This window comes from Anopheles darlingi, chromosome 2 (assembly GCF_943734745.1).
Source record: "Anopheles darlingi chromosome 2, idAnoDarlMG_H_01, whole genome shotgun sequence".
In the NCBI taxonomy this organism is placed as follows: Eukaryota; Metazoa; Arthropoda; class Insecta; order Diptera; family Culicidae; genus Anopheles; species Anopheles darlingi.
The window spans coordinates 29,896,903-29,914,576 of record NC_064874.1 but is presented as its reverse complement, the minus strand read 5'-3'; the positions used below and the strand labels follow the sequence as shown (position 1 = coordinate 29,914,576).

Sequence of the window (17,674 nt, the reverse complement as noted above, 5' to 3'; positions counted from 1 at the left end):
GTGGCACGGCATTCGTGACGAAATGGTCAGAACTTGAAACGCCGAATGCCTTTCACGATTTCATCAAATGAAACTTGTTCGGAACACCTTTGTTGTGTAACTTTTTTTGTCATATTAATTTAAGGGGGGGCTTTGGTTATTTCAGGTCAAAAACGGCCTTATTTTTATCGTTTTTTAATGAAGAAACCAGTCAACTTTAATTTTTCAAAATAATCTCATATTAATCTACAACTTTTCAAGACTATTCGGTTCTATTTTGGGGAAGATTTGATCAAAACTACGTTCATGGCATTCTATCTAGAAAGGCAAGTTTGCAAAAATGTACTTTTTGCGGTGCCCCTCGTAGCTACGTGCTGGGTCATCAGAAATATTCAAACGACTATTCTTTTGTTAGATTATAAGTTTATCCAAGTTGGCCCGTCGAGTTTTTGTTAAATTTCCTATTTTTAGATTTTTGGTAGATTTTTAAAGTTGAAAAAGTGATGCTTTTTTCGATATTGCATCAAAAAACGGCACTTTACATAATCAAAACAATTATTTAAAAAAAAGTATCAACAATTTTTATAAAATCTCGTTGGGGCTACCTGGCAAATAGTGTGGAGATTATATGTTCAAAATTTCAAATCGATCGGTCCAGTAGTTTTTATGCTACGATGGGCACCGACTTTGAAAACGCAGGTTTTGGGAATCGCGATTCAAAGTTGTGAGATGCGTTGAGCCTTGTATGAAACTCTGTTTTTCAAAAATCAATATCTTTGTCAGTTTTGCCTCGATTGATCCCAAAGTTTTACACAATAATCTTGAACAGATAAGCAATCATAAAAAAATGTAAAATGTAAATGCGAAGAATTAAAATAAAATACCGAAGCCCCCCCTTAATTTAACCTTCAGTATTGTGACAGGGGCATAATTATTTGCTAATGTATTTGAAGTGTATAAAATAAATATGATCTTTTCCTACAAAAACTAGTGTGATCCCCAATTCTAAAAAGGATTCAAATTTATTTTATTGGATTAAAAATACAAAAGAATAATTGAACATTCAAATGGAAAAAGGGTGGCGACCGCGCACCGAATAGATAAATATGTTTTTTACACAATGTTCGTTAACACACACCCTTCGCTACGTTACTGTCGACACGTGCCACGAATCAGTCGTCGGTCACCGATTGAACAACATCGATAATGGTGCTGCATCGGTGCGATATCTTGTTTATCAGTGTTAGCCAACGGTGATGGGTTGAGGCAACCACCGCTCAACGGCCTAATGAGTTGCCGAGGCGCATTAGGCGAGGAGGCGCTATCGCAGCTAGTCTGCGGGCCCGTCTGCGCCAGTTAAACAGCGGACGCCGAGCGTGCGTGCCTGAAATAATGAAGCTAATTTGTGTACTGTTTGCCATTTGCCTTGCGGTGCACGGTTTGCCACGGAACCTTGCGCCAACGATCGTGACGGAGGTACCGCCGGAACCGACGCACCCGATGGACGACCCGAACTGGGTACCACCGACCGGGCCGACGCACGAGAAGGATCGCGAGTACTGGCTAGCGACGGGACAGAATCGCCTGCGGCAGCAGATAGCCCACGGTAGTGACCTGAACCTTCGCGTGGCCAAGAACGTCATTATCTTCATCGGTGACGGTCTGTCGATACCGACGTTGGCCGCAACGCGCGTCTACATGGGTGGCGAAGAGCAGGAGCTCTCCTTCGAGCGCTTCCCGCACACGGGACTGGCCAAGACGTACTGCATCAACTATCAGGTTTCGGATTCGGCGTGCACCGCGGCCGCCATACTGATGGGCGTGAAGAACAATTACGGCACAATCGGGGTCAGTGGCCACGTTCCACTGCACAACTGTCCGCTCAGTCTGCTGGAGTCAAACCGCTTGACGTCGATACTGGCGTACGCCCAGCAGGACGGTCGCTCGACCGGTATCGTCACGAACACACGCATCACCCACGCTACGCCGGCGGTCGCGTACGCTGCGGCCGGTGCCCGCTACTGGGAGGATGACACCGAGCTTCCGGCCACCGGCGGTGGGTGCCAGGATATCGCCTACCAGCTCGTACATGGTGCGGTCGGTCAGAACTTAACCGTGGCGCTCGGTGGTGGATCGAGACACTTCTATCCCGCCGGTACGGTCGATGGCAACGGTGAGGCGGGCCGGCGGCAGGACGGACGGAATCTTGTCGATGAGTGGATTAGCGCGATGGCCGAACGGCAGCTGCGGGCACGATTTGTGCACGATAGGGTAAGCGAGCAACGGATAAGCAGCGTGTCTCGACCCTTTTTGGGGACGACGACCACGACGACAACGACGACGACGACCCAATTATGCTCATTTCGGGCGTCCGGTTCCGGTTTCGCTTCCCTTTTCGATAGGCTGGCCTGGCTGCCATTGATGCCGGGCAGGTGGATCGGTTGTTCGGTCTGTTCCGCGCTAACCACATGTCTTATCATTTGCTGGCGGATCAGTCCCGTGAACCCTCGTTGGCCGAGATGACGGCGAGTGCGCTGCAATTGCTCAAACGCAATGACCGTGGATTTGTGCTGCTGGTCGAGGGTGAGTGTTTGTCTTTCGGGACGAGGGAACGACGGGGTGCGATCGTCATTCAGTGAGCGAAGGACTCAAGGAAGCTCAGAAAGTGCTGCTGGCAAAGAGTTTCGTTTAATCTCTAATGCATTTGCTCATCAGCAAAAGGGGTCCTTTGTGGGGAGGTCTTCGTTTGCTGAGAAGCTTATGCAAGCAAATGACATAATCGCCCGGAGCATGAATAAGCTGATGGATTTTGCTATGAAACACACAGTTTGGGAACTCGTTCTTAAGTGGTATTAATATGGGCAACTTACTAAATTCCACTTTAATATTCTCCCATAATTTCTAAAGTATATAGTCAATCAGATTTCTGGCTACGTTTAATATTCGAGAGAAATGAGCTGGTAAGAATTTTATAGCATTAGTTTTGACGAAAAAGTCAGAGTAATGAGTGTTTCTAGGCAATGAAAAGTGATTTCTCTGATTCGATATGGACTTCGTTTGCAGCCTCAAATATTGTGTCTAATCTACTTACGTACCAGAAGAGAACGACAACGAGAAAGATACGAGCAAATTTAGCATTCATCTCTGGTATCCCTGTTGAGTAGTTCTTTTAACTTCATTGAAGCTACTTTTTACTGAGCCGATCCCAGCTTAACATCTTTCCAGAAACATAATAGATCCGTATTATGTAACGTTCTAGGTTATATTTTGACCGCTTGTACTCTACTATTCTCGATTTCAAATAAGGAACACACTTATTTACACTATGTTTTCGTATACTTTGGCGAACTCCTTATCATTGAGCCCAATTACTACATATGAACAAGCGAAAGTGTGCCAGCAGGCGAATCCAGCAATAAATCTCAATTTTGAGTTTTGAGTGAGATATCTTGACTGTCTGACCTGCCGTCAGGTCGTACGATATCCCGACGATAAAAAGCATGCTCCAAAGCATCTTCAACACGAACCAATCTTCCAGTGTGACGATGAAGCTGGTAGAGATTTCTCGCAAATCATTTTTCATCCCCCGATGTCCCCTTTTTGTGTCGGCAATCGAAAGCGGATGTCCTGTCTGGCGAGCACTAACCGTTCGCGTTGAATCGGTCGGTTATTGTCGACTTCCGAAAAATGGGCAGCACGTCCCAGAGGACATTAGGATCCGGCATGAAAAAGAGATCGAGCATTCGAGCACAAGAACAAAAGACGCACGCAATCCGTACGCCGGGTTCGAGCGAACGATTTCGATTGACGTGATTGATGCCACCATGCGGTGGAAAGCGAAGAACGCACCATTCGTGGTGGGGATTCAATTTTTCAAATTTCCATACGAGAATGTGTCCTCTCCGTCGTGGCCGGTGTACGGTGTACGGTGAACCGCCCAGCAAGTGCCGAAACCCCCTCCCCGCACGGTTGCGGTCTATGGAAAGGGAATTGTTTTAGCAGCCGAACCACCTCGACACCGACAATTCATCCGTCATTTTGATTTTCCCTGCTTTCGGATTCGATATTCCGGGTTTTAACAGGAGGCACGATCGATCACGCACACCACGCTAACCTGGCCCGGTTAGCACTAGACGAAACGGTGGAGTTGCACCGGGCCGTCGAGCAGGCGATCTCGTTGATGGAGACCGGCGGAGACCAGCAGGAAACGCTGATGCTGGTAACGGCCGACCACTCGCACACACTCACCATCGGTGGATATCCGGTGCGAGGGAATGATATCCTTTCGACCGGTGACTTCTCGCGCCTCGACCGGATGCCCTTCTTCACGCTGACGTACGCGAACGGCATGAGCTACTTCGATCACTTCTACGAGACGGGCGGACGGCGCAATCCGGCCGACATGGTTGACCGCCATCACGAGCCGACCTTCACGTTTCCGGCCGCCGTACCGTACGAGGACGAGACGCACGGTGGCGACGATGTGGCCGTGTTTGCGCGCGGTCCCTGGTCGCACCTTTTCAGCGGATTGTACGAGCAGCACGTCATCGGCCATGGGCTGCTGTACGCGGCCTGTCTGGGACCGGAAGAGTTCGAGCGATCGGAGGCTTGCCGGGAGCGGATTCGTGGTGCAGCGTCGACCACCACCGGATGCTGCTGGATAGCGCTGATGCTATCTTCGTTGTTCCTTGTCTGGCGTGGTGTCGGTTAGCAAATATTGACCATGTCGGGACCTTCGAGTTGGTGAGCGAAAAACAAAAAAGTGTGAGCAAAATTAACAACCCCCCCCCCCCAAAAACCAATAAACGATAAGCGAAACCGTATGCGTATGCAAATGGAGTAACTGTTTATACTTCGAGTGATTTCCTCTTCAAAATGGTCTGAAGCTGATAAACAATTCGATATTTAAGGATTTGCTCCTGGAGCATCATATTTTCAACATAGCAGGCGAGCTACTCTTCTCGACTTCCAAGCGAGCACGCAGCAACCGCAACAAGCTGATGGACCAATGGACTATAGATGTCGATTTCTCCCTCGTTTACACACCCTCCAACAAGCAATCCATCGTCGATCACACCGTTCCCAGTATACCGCAATTAATCAAAAACTTTCGCTTCACCCGGCGCAAAAGTTTGGCAATTTTTCCACCCTTTTTGGGCCCGTTAAGGGAGTTACTAGGAGGAGTGCGCACGGTAGGTAAGCGTCGGGAGAGTGGGAGAGATCGACGCCACTGGCCGAGTGGTGATGATTTGGCACTTCACATTCCCTGTGGGAAATTGTAATCCTCTTATGAAGTACCGTCATCGCCTTGGCGGCAATCAATCGGTTCGCGATTCGCAACGCAACCCCTCCCCCCGAAAACTCACTCGCTACGACCAAATGGCTTCAAATGGTGGTCAGTGCCTTTAATGGTTTGGCTAGCTTGCCAGCCAGCTAGCTAACACGCCACCCAAAAACCCACTCATCGTCCGCACAGCGCCTCGCTATTCATCATTCCGCTTGTCAAAAAGTTTTCCTCCAAATACGGCAGTGAGAGGACTGTGATACGTGCAGATTGCTTGGCTGTAACTGATTTGATCCAGCATTCGAGCGGTTTCCGGTGACGGACAGCACGTGGCACACGTGTTCCGACCCTGGGTCCGGCTGAGGTCCAGGCAGGGATGGAGCGTCGCAGCGAGGGAAAGGGAATGGATGGAACGGAACGGAGAGTGCGTGGTTCAGTGAGGTTGATTTAAGAAATTGATTTACGATTTCCAGTAGCTTCCACCGGTTGGTGGATGATGCATGATGGTTCTGTGGACCATTCACTAGCTCGGTGCGGTTGTTGGGTGTGAAATGAATTACACACCATTCATGGTGAGGTATAATGCAAAACGGAGCAAGTTTACACACGATGTGATTAATGGGAGCCTTGTTTGTTGTTTATACAACATCATCAATTTGCACCGACATTCATTTGGATTATACATTGAAATAGAAGAGGTCATCGCTAATGGGTGAGCTATGAATTAATTTATCGTTTTTGCATAAAATGGCCCCATAAAAATTATTGTATCATTTTGTCATCACATGATGTTTTATCTACCCCAACCTTGAGAAATATTTTTGTTTTTTTTTTCAAGATATTAACCGAACATTCTAGCCGAAGTGGGTTGCACGTTTAAGTTTTAAATTGGAAATTAGATTTTGCATCTCCTTGGTGACGTTGATGCTTATCAACAATCATAAGCAGTTGTTTACTCAACTCAGTAACTATGCGAAAAAACTAAAAAAAGGATAATTTAAAAAAACATAATTCATGTAGTGAATTTGAGAAATATGTTGGGATTCATAATCTTCATGATACTCCAATCAAATAAATGGAAGAAATATATCAACTTCTCAATATATAAGCGACTTTGATGGAACCTAAATACTATCCATTGTTGGTCTAACGTGGTGCAGTTATCACTACACTGCCGATATCATATTAAAATTGAACTATAAAATCTAATCCGATACTGAAATTTCAATAACATTACATTGCTGTTAACCATCTTGAAAACCTGTAAACTCATCGTTTCCATGTACTCCTAATACAAGCGAATGAACCCAAAGCTAAAGACAAACAAATTACACACTTTATTCGATCCCGTGCGGCTCAGGCCCCGGTAATGCTTTCGGTGATAGCACGAGCCGAATCAACGAAAAGGAAGGGGTACACATTGTTAAGCATATTATCATTAATGTTAAGCACGGTGCCCGTACAGCCGAGTGATCTCATTTTTCACGCCTCACCGTGCCAATCTTATTGTCAAACTTGAGTTTAATCCTTTCACTTCCAATCAAGAAACGTCAGGTCATGGACGTCCAGCTCCAGCTCTCTTATCGCCCATGCTCAGCCTGGAGAAGGAGAATAAAGTGATGGCTGCCTTTGCCTCGAAGGATCAATTACTTTCACTCAAACAACTCGCCAAAGACGCACCGTTCTACCACCGGACGCGCCTCACACCGGTCGTCCGTCCGTCGGATATTGAAGTTTCGTTCTACACGCAAACTCATCGCTCCCGGGATCACCGAGCGACAAGACAAGAAAACTCCCCGCTCCTGTAGCCGTCCGACCGCCCGGCAGTCAGCTAAATTTATTCAGCCCGTTGCTGCACCACCACCCACGGTACTCGGTCGGTCGCAGCATGCCAAGTTTGATATTAAAAATCATAATTAATGATCTTAATTAAAATAAAGCCATCGACGGCGTCCAGTGAGCCCTTTCGGTTTTTGGTGCTCCGTTCGTCCAGCAGCAAACAGGCCAAGTCAACGGATCCGCGAAAGGAACCGTTGGGCGCAAAAAGTGATGCCTATCGCGACCCGCGAATGATTCTCTGATCCCGGTTCGGACGCCCGGGTTTTTTGCCGAGCATTACTCGGTTGTCTCGGTTAACTCGAACGAACGATGGATTTCTTCTGGCCCCTTTTGACTGTCGGTCGACGTTCGGTCGACGGATGCTGGAGGCTGACGTTGTTCGCTTGTTCGCTTCTTCGTCCTTGCCCTTTGCAGGGGCCTTCGCGATCATCGCCCTGCGTGTAGCTGATGATTTCATTTCGTGTAATTAAAATTTTGCTTTCTTTTCCAATCGGGCGACCGGAAACTGGGGCGGTGGCTAATGCGTCAAGCGAGATGCTCCGGACATGCTGACCGAAAATCACGATTTCCGTCCATCTGCACCAGCGTTCGAGGGTGACGGTGAACAATCAAGAAAGAAGTCAATTACTAGAGGTTCCACGATGGCACTAAGTTTCTGCCGGGGGATGAATTATGAGCGAGTAGTACAATGGTTTCCGTGTCAATGAATTTTCTTTTTTTTCATGTCCTTGTTTCAAAAAGCATCGGTATGTACTTAAGATACTAATTGTGCTCAAGTATTGTAAGAACTCTCGAGTTGCATCCAACATTTTCTCGACAGTTTCTTTAACGAGAAGAGACTTGGACACTCATTACGATGCTTTCTTTTAGCTTTACTATCTTTAGGTAGAGTATATTGAGTATTCTTCTATTATTAAATTTTCCTTCAATGGCATCAAACGATGCCAATGGAATGTTCAACAAACATGCTTCGAAGCATTTCCATTTGAATGTTAGGCGGCGCGATCTGATCTAATGAATTCCATTCATGTTACACAAATACAGTACGATGAATACTTCGCCCCCCGCGCTGATATCAATAGATCAAAGACATTGGGGCATACCCGGAAAGGCGTGGTTCCGTGTCATAAAAGAATCCGAAATGCGTCCACCGGACTATGGGCAGAAAAAAAACACGCAACGCGGGGGTCGAGACATGAGCACCACACAGCCGAGCAGAACCCGTCGAGCGTTGATAAGAATTTCCATTTAATTGAACTGCATTCTCGCATGAATTCTCGCATTTCTTCAATCTCGCAATCTCGCCCACCATCGATACCATCGCCACGAGAGATTCGAATTCCATCGATATTCTAACCATGGCCAGCAGACATTGGACGATTTCAGGCACAATATGTCGGTGGGTTTGTGGGTGGGCAAAGCGAGCGCGTCCAACTCCACAACTCGTGAGGGGACACGGCGGCCACGATTATGCAAATAGAAATGAAATTGAAATCAAGCCTTTGATCAGACGTGTAATGGAATAACCGCGCACATAAAATAACCCCTCAACCGATTCACTCTCCCCTTCGGATCCATCCGCAGGCACAGAACGACCACGAACAGCAGGGACAGACTGGCATTGTCCGGCAGAAGTTGAACGTTTCTGCACCGCACACTACTACTATTTACAGAAGACCCGAGGTCAAACACTACGGGTCCGGCTGTGTGAACCGGAACCCATCGCTTCGGAATCGTCTATCGGTACGGGCTTATCGATCATGCTGTCCTCCGGAGACGTCCTGCCCAATCAACCCACGGAACCGCCGGAAGACGTTCGACGGTGGATTAATTTAAAGCGTCATCCCTGGGCCCCCTTCATCACCGACGACCGACTTTCCGAAACGTTTTGTGGAATCTCTTCTTGACCAACGCAAGAATGGATGCCGATGCCCGGGATATTCGAGCTATTGTCTTCCCGCTGTCGAGCATCTGTCACCTCTGGCCGACCCCTGGCGTGACGTACCGGCGTAGGCCGACCGATGCCGATGCTAGCTACTACTGATTAGATATGCAAATTGATTCTCGGTTCACCGGTAATACTATAGATTTACTCCAAGAAATGCGTTCACGGGTACCTTCGCGGTTCCGGGGAACCGGTACGATGCGGTCCTGTGGTGTACGACGAGACGACGACGTGAATCGTTGGATGATTTCTCGATTCCTGATAATGAGATGGTCTGCAGCTAGATACCACCATCGATTGATGGTAGTGACTGGCGAGACCAGAGAGCGGTGAAATGTGTAATGCGCTCGACCGAGTGGAATTAATAGTTTTGTTGAAATACTGATGAACCGCGCACCGGGTGCACCGGGTTTCTCGGGCCAGCTTCGATGGTTGCCCCGGCAACACGTTCATGTGAATCGTTCATCCGAACGGTGGCCGGGCGGCCACAGATGGTGTGTTCAAGACGTTTGACGTTTGGTTTGGTTGATTAATTAGGAGCTCATTAGGAGGCTGTGTGACTGGCGTCGGTTGCACGTCACTTTCAAAATTACCACTCACTGCACACACACACAGACAGAGGTTAGTAGTGAGCACGGAAGGGAACGGAAGCGAATGGCCACAACTAACAGTCGGTAGCGAGTATCGACGGATGGACCGGCACTGGCCGCTCATTATATCTTGACGCCCCGTGCGTTCAGCACCATCAGCACCAATCGTCGCACCAACTAATACCCCGACAAGTCACCCGACCATCATCAACGACGGCTGATAGCCTTTACCGGCCAACCGCGGCAACCCATCACCAAAGGAGCAAACGAATTTCCACTCGCAACTCCGCATCCAAAGGGGATGGCGGCCGGATGTTGAACGCTTAAGCGAAACACTCACTCGCTCACACACACACACACACACAAGGATCACGGAGTAGGAGAAGAAGTGTCCTGGGTGGGCACCACCACCACCACCTCGGGAGTGGTGTTTGTTTTGTCGGCTAATGGTCACGTGATTATACCGACCGGTTTTTATTCCCGCGCCGCTGCGAGTCGAGAGTCAGTAGCCAGTATCCACGTTGGCGTTGTCGAGCACTGCACCGACTGTAGTAAATGGTGGCCGAAGTCGAGTCGAGTCGAGTCGAGTGCTGGTGCTTGGCCGTTGTGAGTGTACGAGGATGATATTAAATGTAATTGTTATGGTTAATTCTTTATGACAATCCTTGGTCCGCGCGGGTGGTGGTAGGGCACGACGACAATAAGCTTTTGCCTTCGGGATACCATGCCGGGACGACCGGCACCGAGACTCGACAGCGGTGCTGGAAGGCGTTGCGAGGGTCGGTCGGTCACTCTCGGTGTCAGACGTCCAGTTGTGACCAGATGCCAGAGATCTAGGTAATTGAGCATTTACCCTTCGGTCCTGCTTCGCAGTGGAAGAAATCGTGTAAAACCGCGTCCATTTGTGGTTGCGCCAGATAATCCCAGTCGTGGTACCATAACAACAGTGCAGTGAGGGAGACGGTACAGAGGTTGTACCGAAGGCAAGAGTGAACTGCTCTGCTCTGCGAAAGGCATCAGGGGACTTGCTGGCAGTCCAATTAGGTGTTGGGAAATTTAAGTTTAAGCTGGCCCGGGATTGCCACAAATGAAGTGATTGTCGTCGTCGGTGTGCTAGTGCTGTTGCTGTGGGAGGACACGAACCATTTAGCAGACCAATTCATTATTTAGAAGTGGATATCACATAATCAAATGTGACCTAGGACAATCCACTCAAGGTCAGCTTTAAGAAGTAGTTAAAGTAGAAGTGATTTCTATGGAAGGTAGCTACCGTTAGAGAGGCTGAAAGACGCTAAAAAAATAAGAGATGATGAGATTAAGAAGCTCAAATGGCGTCATCATTTGAAACGTATTGAATGAAATAGATACTGATAAGCAGCTCGTTGCTTGACGTGATTTCAATCAAAGGAAATGACTTGATGCTCTCTTGAAGTATCTCAAATAACAAGTTGTAGAGCAATTAGAATCCTTTACATGCGAATGTCGTAAGGGAAAAGTTTCTCAGGATTAGCATACTTGTTTTGACATATTTTGTTGACGAAAATTGAAACATGTTCCAGCGAAAACTATTTATTAACAGGTCCCTAGAGCTCTTGTCGATCCATAGAGCAGAGCTATTTACCTTTGAATGCAAAAAATAAATACTTTCACTCCGGGAGGTACACCCGTAAGGCAATAACACTATCGACAGGACCCTTCAATAGCGCTACGACCGGAACGAAAAGGGATCAATATGTTCACTAGTAAACTGATGTGGTATCCTGCTGATGATGGTGTTGTCCATACAGCATGTCAGCAGCCACTCCGGGACTGGATGAAAACATCACCGCCATCACAAGCACGGTCCATGTTGACAAATTGGGGGAATATTAACCGGTTTCGTGAGGATCCCAACCCCGAAGCAGTAGCAGCAGCAGCAGCAGCGTGTCGAAGGCAACGAGACGGACCTTTGATCAAAAATCAAAAAACCCTTTCGGAGTACTCGGGAACCCGTTTCGGTATTCCGGTAACTAGCGAGCCGGTACCGCTTCATAACCGATCCGGATCATCATCAGCAACCAGGACCAGGACGGACCAGTGACGAGGTTCCCAAACCGTAGTCCCGCCGTAATCGCCCATTATCAGTCAAAGTCAGTCAATCTTCCATCGGGTCCTCGTCCCAAAATGTGGCGTGTGTCGTTCGCCGGTCGCAGTCCGTGGAAGGTAGCGTGTTGATTTAGTTGACCTTTTTCTGACAGTCGCTGGGACATAAATTCTGGCAACACTTCTCCGAAGGTGTCTGCGTTCTGGTGTTTTCGAAGAAAGTGGTTCGCTCTTATCGCTGCCACGAGCTTTTTGGGCCATTTCTTTGTCGAGGATCCCATCGTATACACGCGTAAAGGGGGGGCCAAGGGCACAAGGATTTCGAGGGACTAGCATCGGCATGGTAGCAACCGCAACCCATCGGTAGCGTGAAATATAAACTAATTAACGTCATACGCAGGGGGCAACATACATTTTATCTTCCATGCCGGAGCGGAGTATGGTTCACTCCGAGGATGTGCCTTGTTACGCCTTCCCCGGCACAAGCGTATGTGGCGCGGAGAGTGAAGTGGTGGTGGTGGTGGTGAAACGACAAAAGATAAAGGCGTCGTTTGCTGAAGGGCTTACAATGTACTACAAACATCGGCCCCGGCCAACCCGCGGGATGTACAAGCGCCGCTGGGAGTGGTGGACGCCTCTGGCAAGGGTGACACTTAAAGCGTCATGTCAGTGTTATATGACTTGCTTTCTTTGCTCTTTTAACACCACTCCCCGTTTCATGTCAAACCAACGTCAATCGTCTCTCTGGAGTCTCGGGGCTCTCATAATTCAGTTGTGTTGTTTTGTTTGAAGCTTAAAACGAAGTCGAGGATATGGATTTTAAGGGTTTTTTTTTGTTTAAAAAATGTTGAGCGAGTGATTCATACGGTTCATGCCGTGGAAACGAATATAGGTGATGCTTTGACAAGTGTCTCATCAGTTTTCTTTTAATTTTTTTTGTCTAGCTGTGCATCTTTATGCCCATGGTTACTCAAGATGCTCGTTAGAGGATTTCTTTCATCCAAAGTACGGTTTGTGTTGTCTATTATCTGCTCATAACGGCTCGCTTGAGCTAACTGGCGACCAAAATGCGTATGCGTGAATGACTCTAGCATTGTATAGAATACCACAATACAGAAATGGGTTGAACCCAGTGGGCACCCAGTTGAGCGAACAATGGAAATGGCCCCAGGAGTTTCCGTAATGAAGGGTCATTGCAACTCAAACAAACAGACAGAAGGACGCAGGGACGTCTATTGACAAATGTCAAGGCAAACCGTAGCCGTGCAGAGAGGAAGCCACTTCGTTAGCGGAACTAGCGCTTTAAGTCGACTTTCTTGAGGAGGCGAAGCATCTTCACCGAAGAGATAAAGCACAATACACCACCTAACCTGACCCAGTGTGGCATCCCACATCAAAGCAGTGATCACGGAACGACGACTACGTCACCGTCAATGGCCTTTATGGCTGTGTCTGTCTGTGTGGCAGATGTCTCAGAGATCTCCCGTTTTCCCCTTGACCAAACGTCCCGGAGAAGGGAGAGGAGACAATGCATAAGGGTGGAATAATCGCCATTGTTCAAGATAAATAGTCGCTCTCCTGGCAGTCTTTTAGAAAATAACACAAACACAACCCTCCTGGTGACTCCTGTGAGCAGACGATACAGCCTCTGAGAAGCGGGGGGGCAAAAGGCTCAGTCAGTGCCAGAATCGCCATTCAAGCAGCAACAGCAACAGCAGCAACAACAGCAGCAGCAGTTTGCTGTCACCTCTCAAATGTCTGGTTGAATGTACACTTGGCTGATCTGCTCCGCGGCTGGTCCTGCCGGGAGGGTGTTCCAGGGTGGTTAGCACATAAGCTCACACGATGCCTGCTATACCGCATGCTGGTGTGTGTGTGTGTGTGTGTGTGTGTGTGTGTGTGTGTATGTGTGTCTGGCCATTGCGCCAGTCGTTTTATCTTATCTCGTTTGAAAAGAAAATCACTTTTATTAAGCACCGTCCATCCGTTGCTTCGTCTCGCCAACGACGTACGTTTCGCTCAAACGGTCCCCGGTTCCGAATGTGGACGAACGAAGAAAGGGGAAACCGGAAATCCAGCCAGTCAAGATTATGCTGCAAAGGTGGGGAGCGTTGGCCGTCGAGTGGCCGTAAGCAATGAAAGGAGCTGGCTCATTGCATGCCTCTTCAATGGTGCCATCGACGGAAAATGAAGTGAAAACAACTCAAACACAGCCCCGTCCGCAAGTACGCCCCTCTTGCCTGCTGCTGGTATGAAGAGTGAACGCGTTAGCAGTGGCAGTACCATTACTGCTCACTTTCAGCATTTAATTGCTTCGTGGCCGGCCGGCACAGAAGCACCAGTAGCCTCAGCTTTTCGCACACACACACACACACACACACACGCGAAAAGTTCGGAAACCAGTGTCGAAGCAGTGATCGGGTAGTCCTTTGCACCCGGTCGTCTAAGGTGTGATGGGGCCGGGTCCCGTTCGGAACGACATCTGCTGTCGTCTGTTAACGCGATGGCGCGAAATGACGTTAATGATAACGCTGATGGCGCACCGCGCTCGAGGAGGGCGCACTTTCATCCTCAGTGGCTTCATCATCAAATCATAATGCAAATGTCACGGGTGCTCTTGTGCCTCACGAGACAGGAGATGGGACACTTAATCCGGCGAAAATGCCATTTCAATTGGAAAAGTAATAAAGTGGCTGCGTTATGAGCTGAGCCGCGGCCGTTTCAATGATAAATATGTTCACGAAATTTTAGCGGCGGCTCGTGCGTGTGTGCGCGTGTGAATGCCTTTGTCACCCCGATGTTGGCCCTTTAATAATTAGTTTATGGGCCGGAAAGATGGTATTCTCTCTTTAGACGCCCTTGGGGTGTGTTGGTGTGGAGGCGAGCGTGGAAAGCAGATGTGCATGGGCGTATAATTTGCGTTACACGAACATACACTTTATAATGCGGAGTGCATGATGGTGTGGCGAAACATTATTAAAAGCAGTTGTGGAAGCATCATTCATCTCCTTTAGAACGAAGAGGAATATTTAGAAATAAAACAACATCTTTTGGATTAAACTAGCAGGGGGAATGTTAATGTTTTTTTTTGTAATATTAGAAAAAAAAACTATCAAATGAATCAGCACAGAGCTTTTATGGTTTTTCAAAAAAAAATATAATACGCTAACTATTTTTAGCAAACTAATCATTTTAGAATATCCACACACAAGATTCATTCACTAGAGCATTCACAAGAGCATGAATTCTTCGTTTAGTGTAGAACTGTACCATTCAAAGGCATATTTAATTTTATGGCACCAAGACGCTATGACGTAATCCTTAATTTCTTTTTATTGACCCCGATGATATTTTAATATCTTTTGTAAAATGAACTAGTCTACCTGAATCATTTTGTCACATAATATTAATGTAGCAATCTTTTCTTAAATATAGTTAGAAGAAAACTGATAGCTAATAAAGTATGCTATCTAATCATTATTATTGAAACTGCATGTTGCAGTTCACCATGTTTCTTTTAAGGTGTACTTTCGCGTTTCGTTATATCGACTGTTGATTGCCAGAACTACCAATTAATTACCAGTGCATTGTACTAGTATAAGTTAGGATTCTTAAGCTAGTGCAAAGAAGAAAGAGAATAAAATTACACCATGAGCTTCGTTCAAAGGTACATCCTTTCATCGTCCACTTTCGAACCTTTCGTTCTGTTCAGCGTTCAGTCCTTCCATTTTACATGCTTAATTGTTGGATCGTAGTCGTAAGGCCACTTCAAACGGGAAGGTCATTACATAAATCACATTAATTACACCGAAACGAACTGCAGCAGGATACTGAATCCGCAATTGAAATTCACGATTTCCATTTCGCCGCGGCTTGTTCGCATACTTACATCCACCTTGATGCCGGTGAACGGGAAGATCTTGGCCGGTGGGTTCTCGAACGGTGAGTACCGGTAGAACTCGAGCGTTCCGCGATACCACTTGACCGAATAGAGCGGTGCCCCCTCCATCTCGTACTGGCAGTGTAGTTGAGCCTCCTGACCGCGCCGCACCCACGGTGGTTTGATGGAGAGCGAAAGATTCCGTAGCCCGCTGCTGGTCACGGATGCTGCAAAAAAGAAAATGGAAGGAAAGAAAGATAGTAGAATCAATGAAGGATGTCGAGAGGACGATGAAATTCCCCCAGCGAACAACCGAAACGAAGTGAAAATCGAACGGAAATCATCGGTTGGCGATGGAATTGAAATTTATATTCCCAAGCGCCACGGCCACCACGGCTTGGAGAGCGTTAATTCTCGCGCAATCTTTTACAAATCCTCTCCTCCTCCTCCTGGCAACTACGTGGGATCATCTTCGCATCTTACCGACCACAGCAAAGCACCACGCAAGTAACGCTGCTTGATGGTGATGGCCTTCTGATCCTTTGCCACGGTCACACCACTGGCATACCGACGGAACGGATGGATGGACGGAAAACGGATCGTGCTGTTGCCGTGCTGACTCCACCGAAAACCTCGCAAGCACCAATCGCCCGAAATCTTCTCCAAAAGGGAGCCGTTCCGTTCGGAGCGTTTCGTTTCGTTTCTGTCGAATCGACGGATCTGAAAGGGGCCTATTGACAAGAAGTTTATCGGATTTCATCACTTTTACCACCGCCACCACGCCACCCAAAGCGCCAGGATGCCGTTGAAATCTGATTTCTTTATTTTCCAACGAGAGTTCACTTTGATTCCCTTTCTGCTTCTGCTCCTGCTCCTTCTCCTCTTCCTTCTCCATTCGCGCGCACCCCCCCTTCCATTCGCTTTTCCGGTCTCGATGGAGTTGAAGAATTGAACGGATCATCACCAGCCCGAGCGAACCGAGCACGAGCGTGCGTCACGCTGGAAGGCCATAACCGCGCTCCCCACCGCGTGACTTCTGGCACCCGGGAAGCATTTCCGTTCTGCCGACGTGAATTGATTCCCGGCGCTTATCTCTCTGCCAACGCGGATCGGAGCGGCTGAAATGGCAGCCATGGCCAGCACCCGAGCCGTGTCGTTTGATGGGTTTGATTGAAAGGATTTGTTGAGGAAGAAGAATTGAATTACGCTGAGCAGATTGCATCAAATAATGCAAACTGCAAACGGCGATAATTGCTTTTTACTGCTCTCTCTCTCTCTCTAGCGATACGACTCCTGGCGAGGAATTACATTGCGCGGGATGTTTCACCGAAGTGTATTCCGTATCCAACGACAGTCTACGTCAATCGTAATTGTTCGAATAGTGTTATTGGATTGGCTACACCAAATTAGGAACTAAACTGCGCACAGTGGACCGTACCTTCTATTTGATCTCTGACTGCTCAAGACTGTTTTTAAAGTATCTTTTTGTAATAAGGAACCGTTCAGTGTGTAGAACGAAAACAGATCTGTCATATCTAAATGTATAACTATGAAAGACCAAATATACGAAAAGGAAATAAAGGGCTATTGAAAATATTGTTTTAAATAATTCGTTAACTGCTTGCGGTAATTTCATGAATCTTTTTCGCAGGAATTTTAGTTTTTTCTGGAATTAAAGGAAGCAAACATCGCTGTTCTGTATGCATACCTCTTGAAAGCATCATTTATTGCAATTATATGTCAGTTAAAAATAAAAGGCTCGTTGGCTCATCGAATTTAGTTATCTAGCATCATTCGTTCAGTATTTGTGGTTCTTCTTTTTGTAGAGAAATTCTTCAACTTTCATAATACCATAAGCAAGCCATGACTCTATCATCGCTACCTTCATGAAGCTGCAACAATGTTCCTTTTTATTCAACCAGACCGTCGTTCTCGGAACATACGGACATGTGTTTCACAAATTGCGTCCCAGCTGTCGTCATGTATTATGCTGGATATGCCGTATCGCAGTGCCATAGTTGGGTTAGGATGTTGGAGTTGGATCCTGCAGCCGTCCGTTACTTCCAAGAAGAATA

The 17,674-nt window shown here is 47.4% G+C and overlaps 3 protein-coding genes across 3 annotated transcripts in view; 1 reads left to right on the top strand and 2 right to left on the bottom strand.

Annotated features, from left to right (window-relative positions):
• LOC125949769 (26S proteasome non-ATPase regulatory subunit 8) overlaps positions 1–17,674 on the bottom strand; it is a 594,091-nt gene that overhangs the window by 279,966 nt on the left and 296,451 nt on the right. The window lies entirely within an intron of this gene.
• Positions 1–17,674, bottom strand: part of LOC125959169 (uncharacterized) — a 112,335-nt gene that overhangs the window by 76,205 nt on the left and 18,456 nt on the right. Inside the window, exon 3 of the mRNA XM_049691979.1 lies at positions 15,609–15,826. Coding sequence (XP_049547936.1) covers positions 15,609–15,826 — 218 coding nt within the window. The remainder of the gene's footprint in view (positions 1–15,608; positions 15,827–17,674) is intronic.
• On the top strand, positions 1,372–4,690 carry LOC125949738 (alkaline phosphatase, tissue-nonspecific isozyme-like). Its single transcript, XM_049677056.1, has 3 exons — positions 1,372–2,250; positions 2,382–2,562; positions 4,062–4,690. The coding sequence occupies exons 1-3, from the start codon at positions 1,372–1,374 to the stop codon at positions 4,688–4,690; spliced, it is 1,689 nt and encodes a 562-aa protein (XP_049533013.1).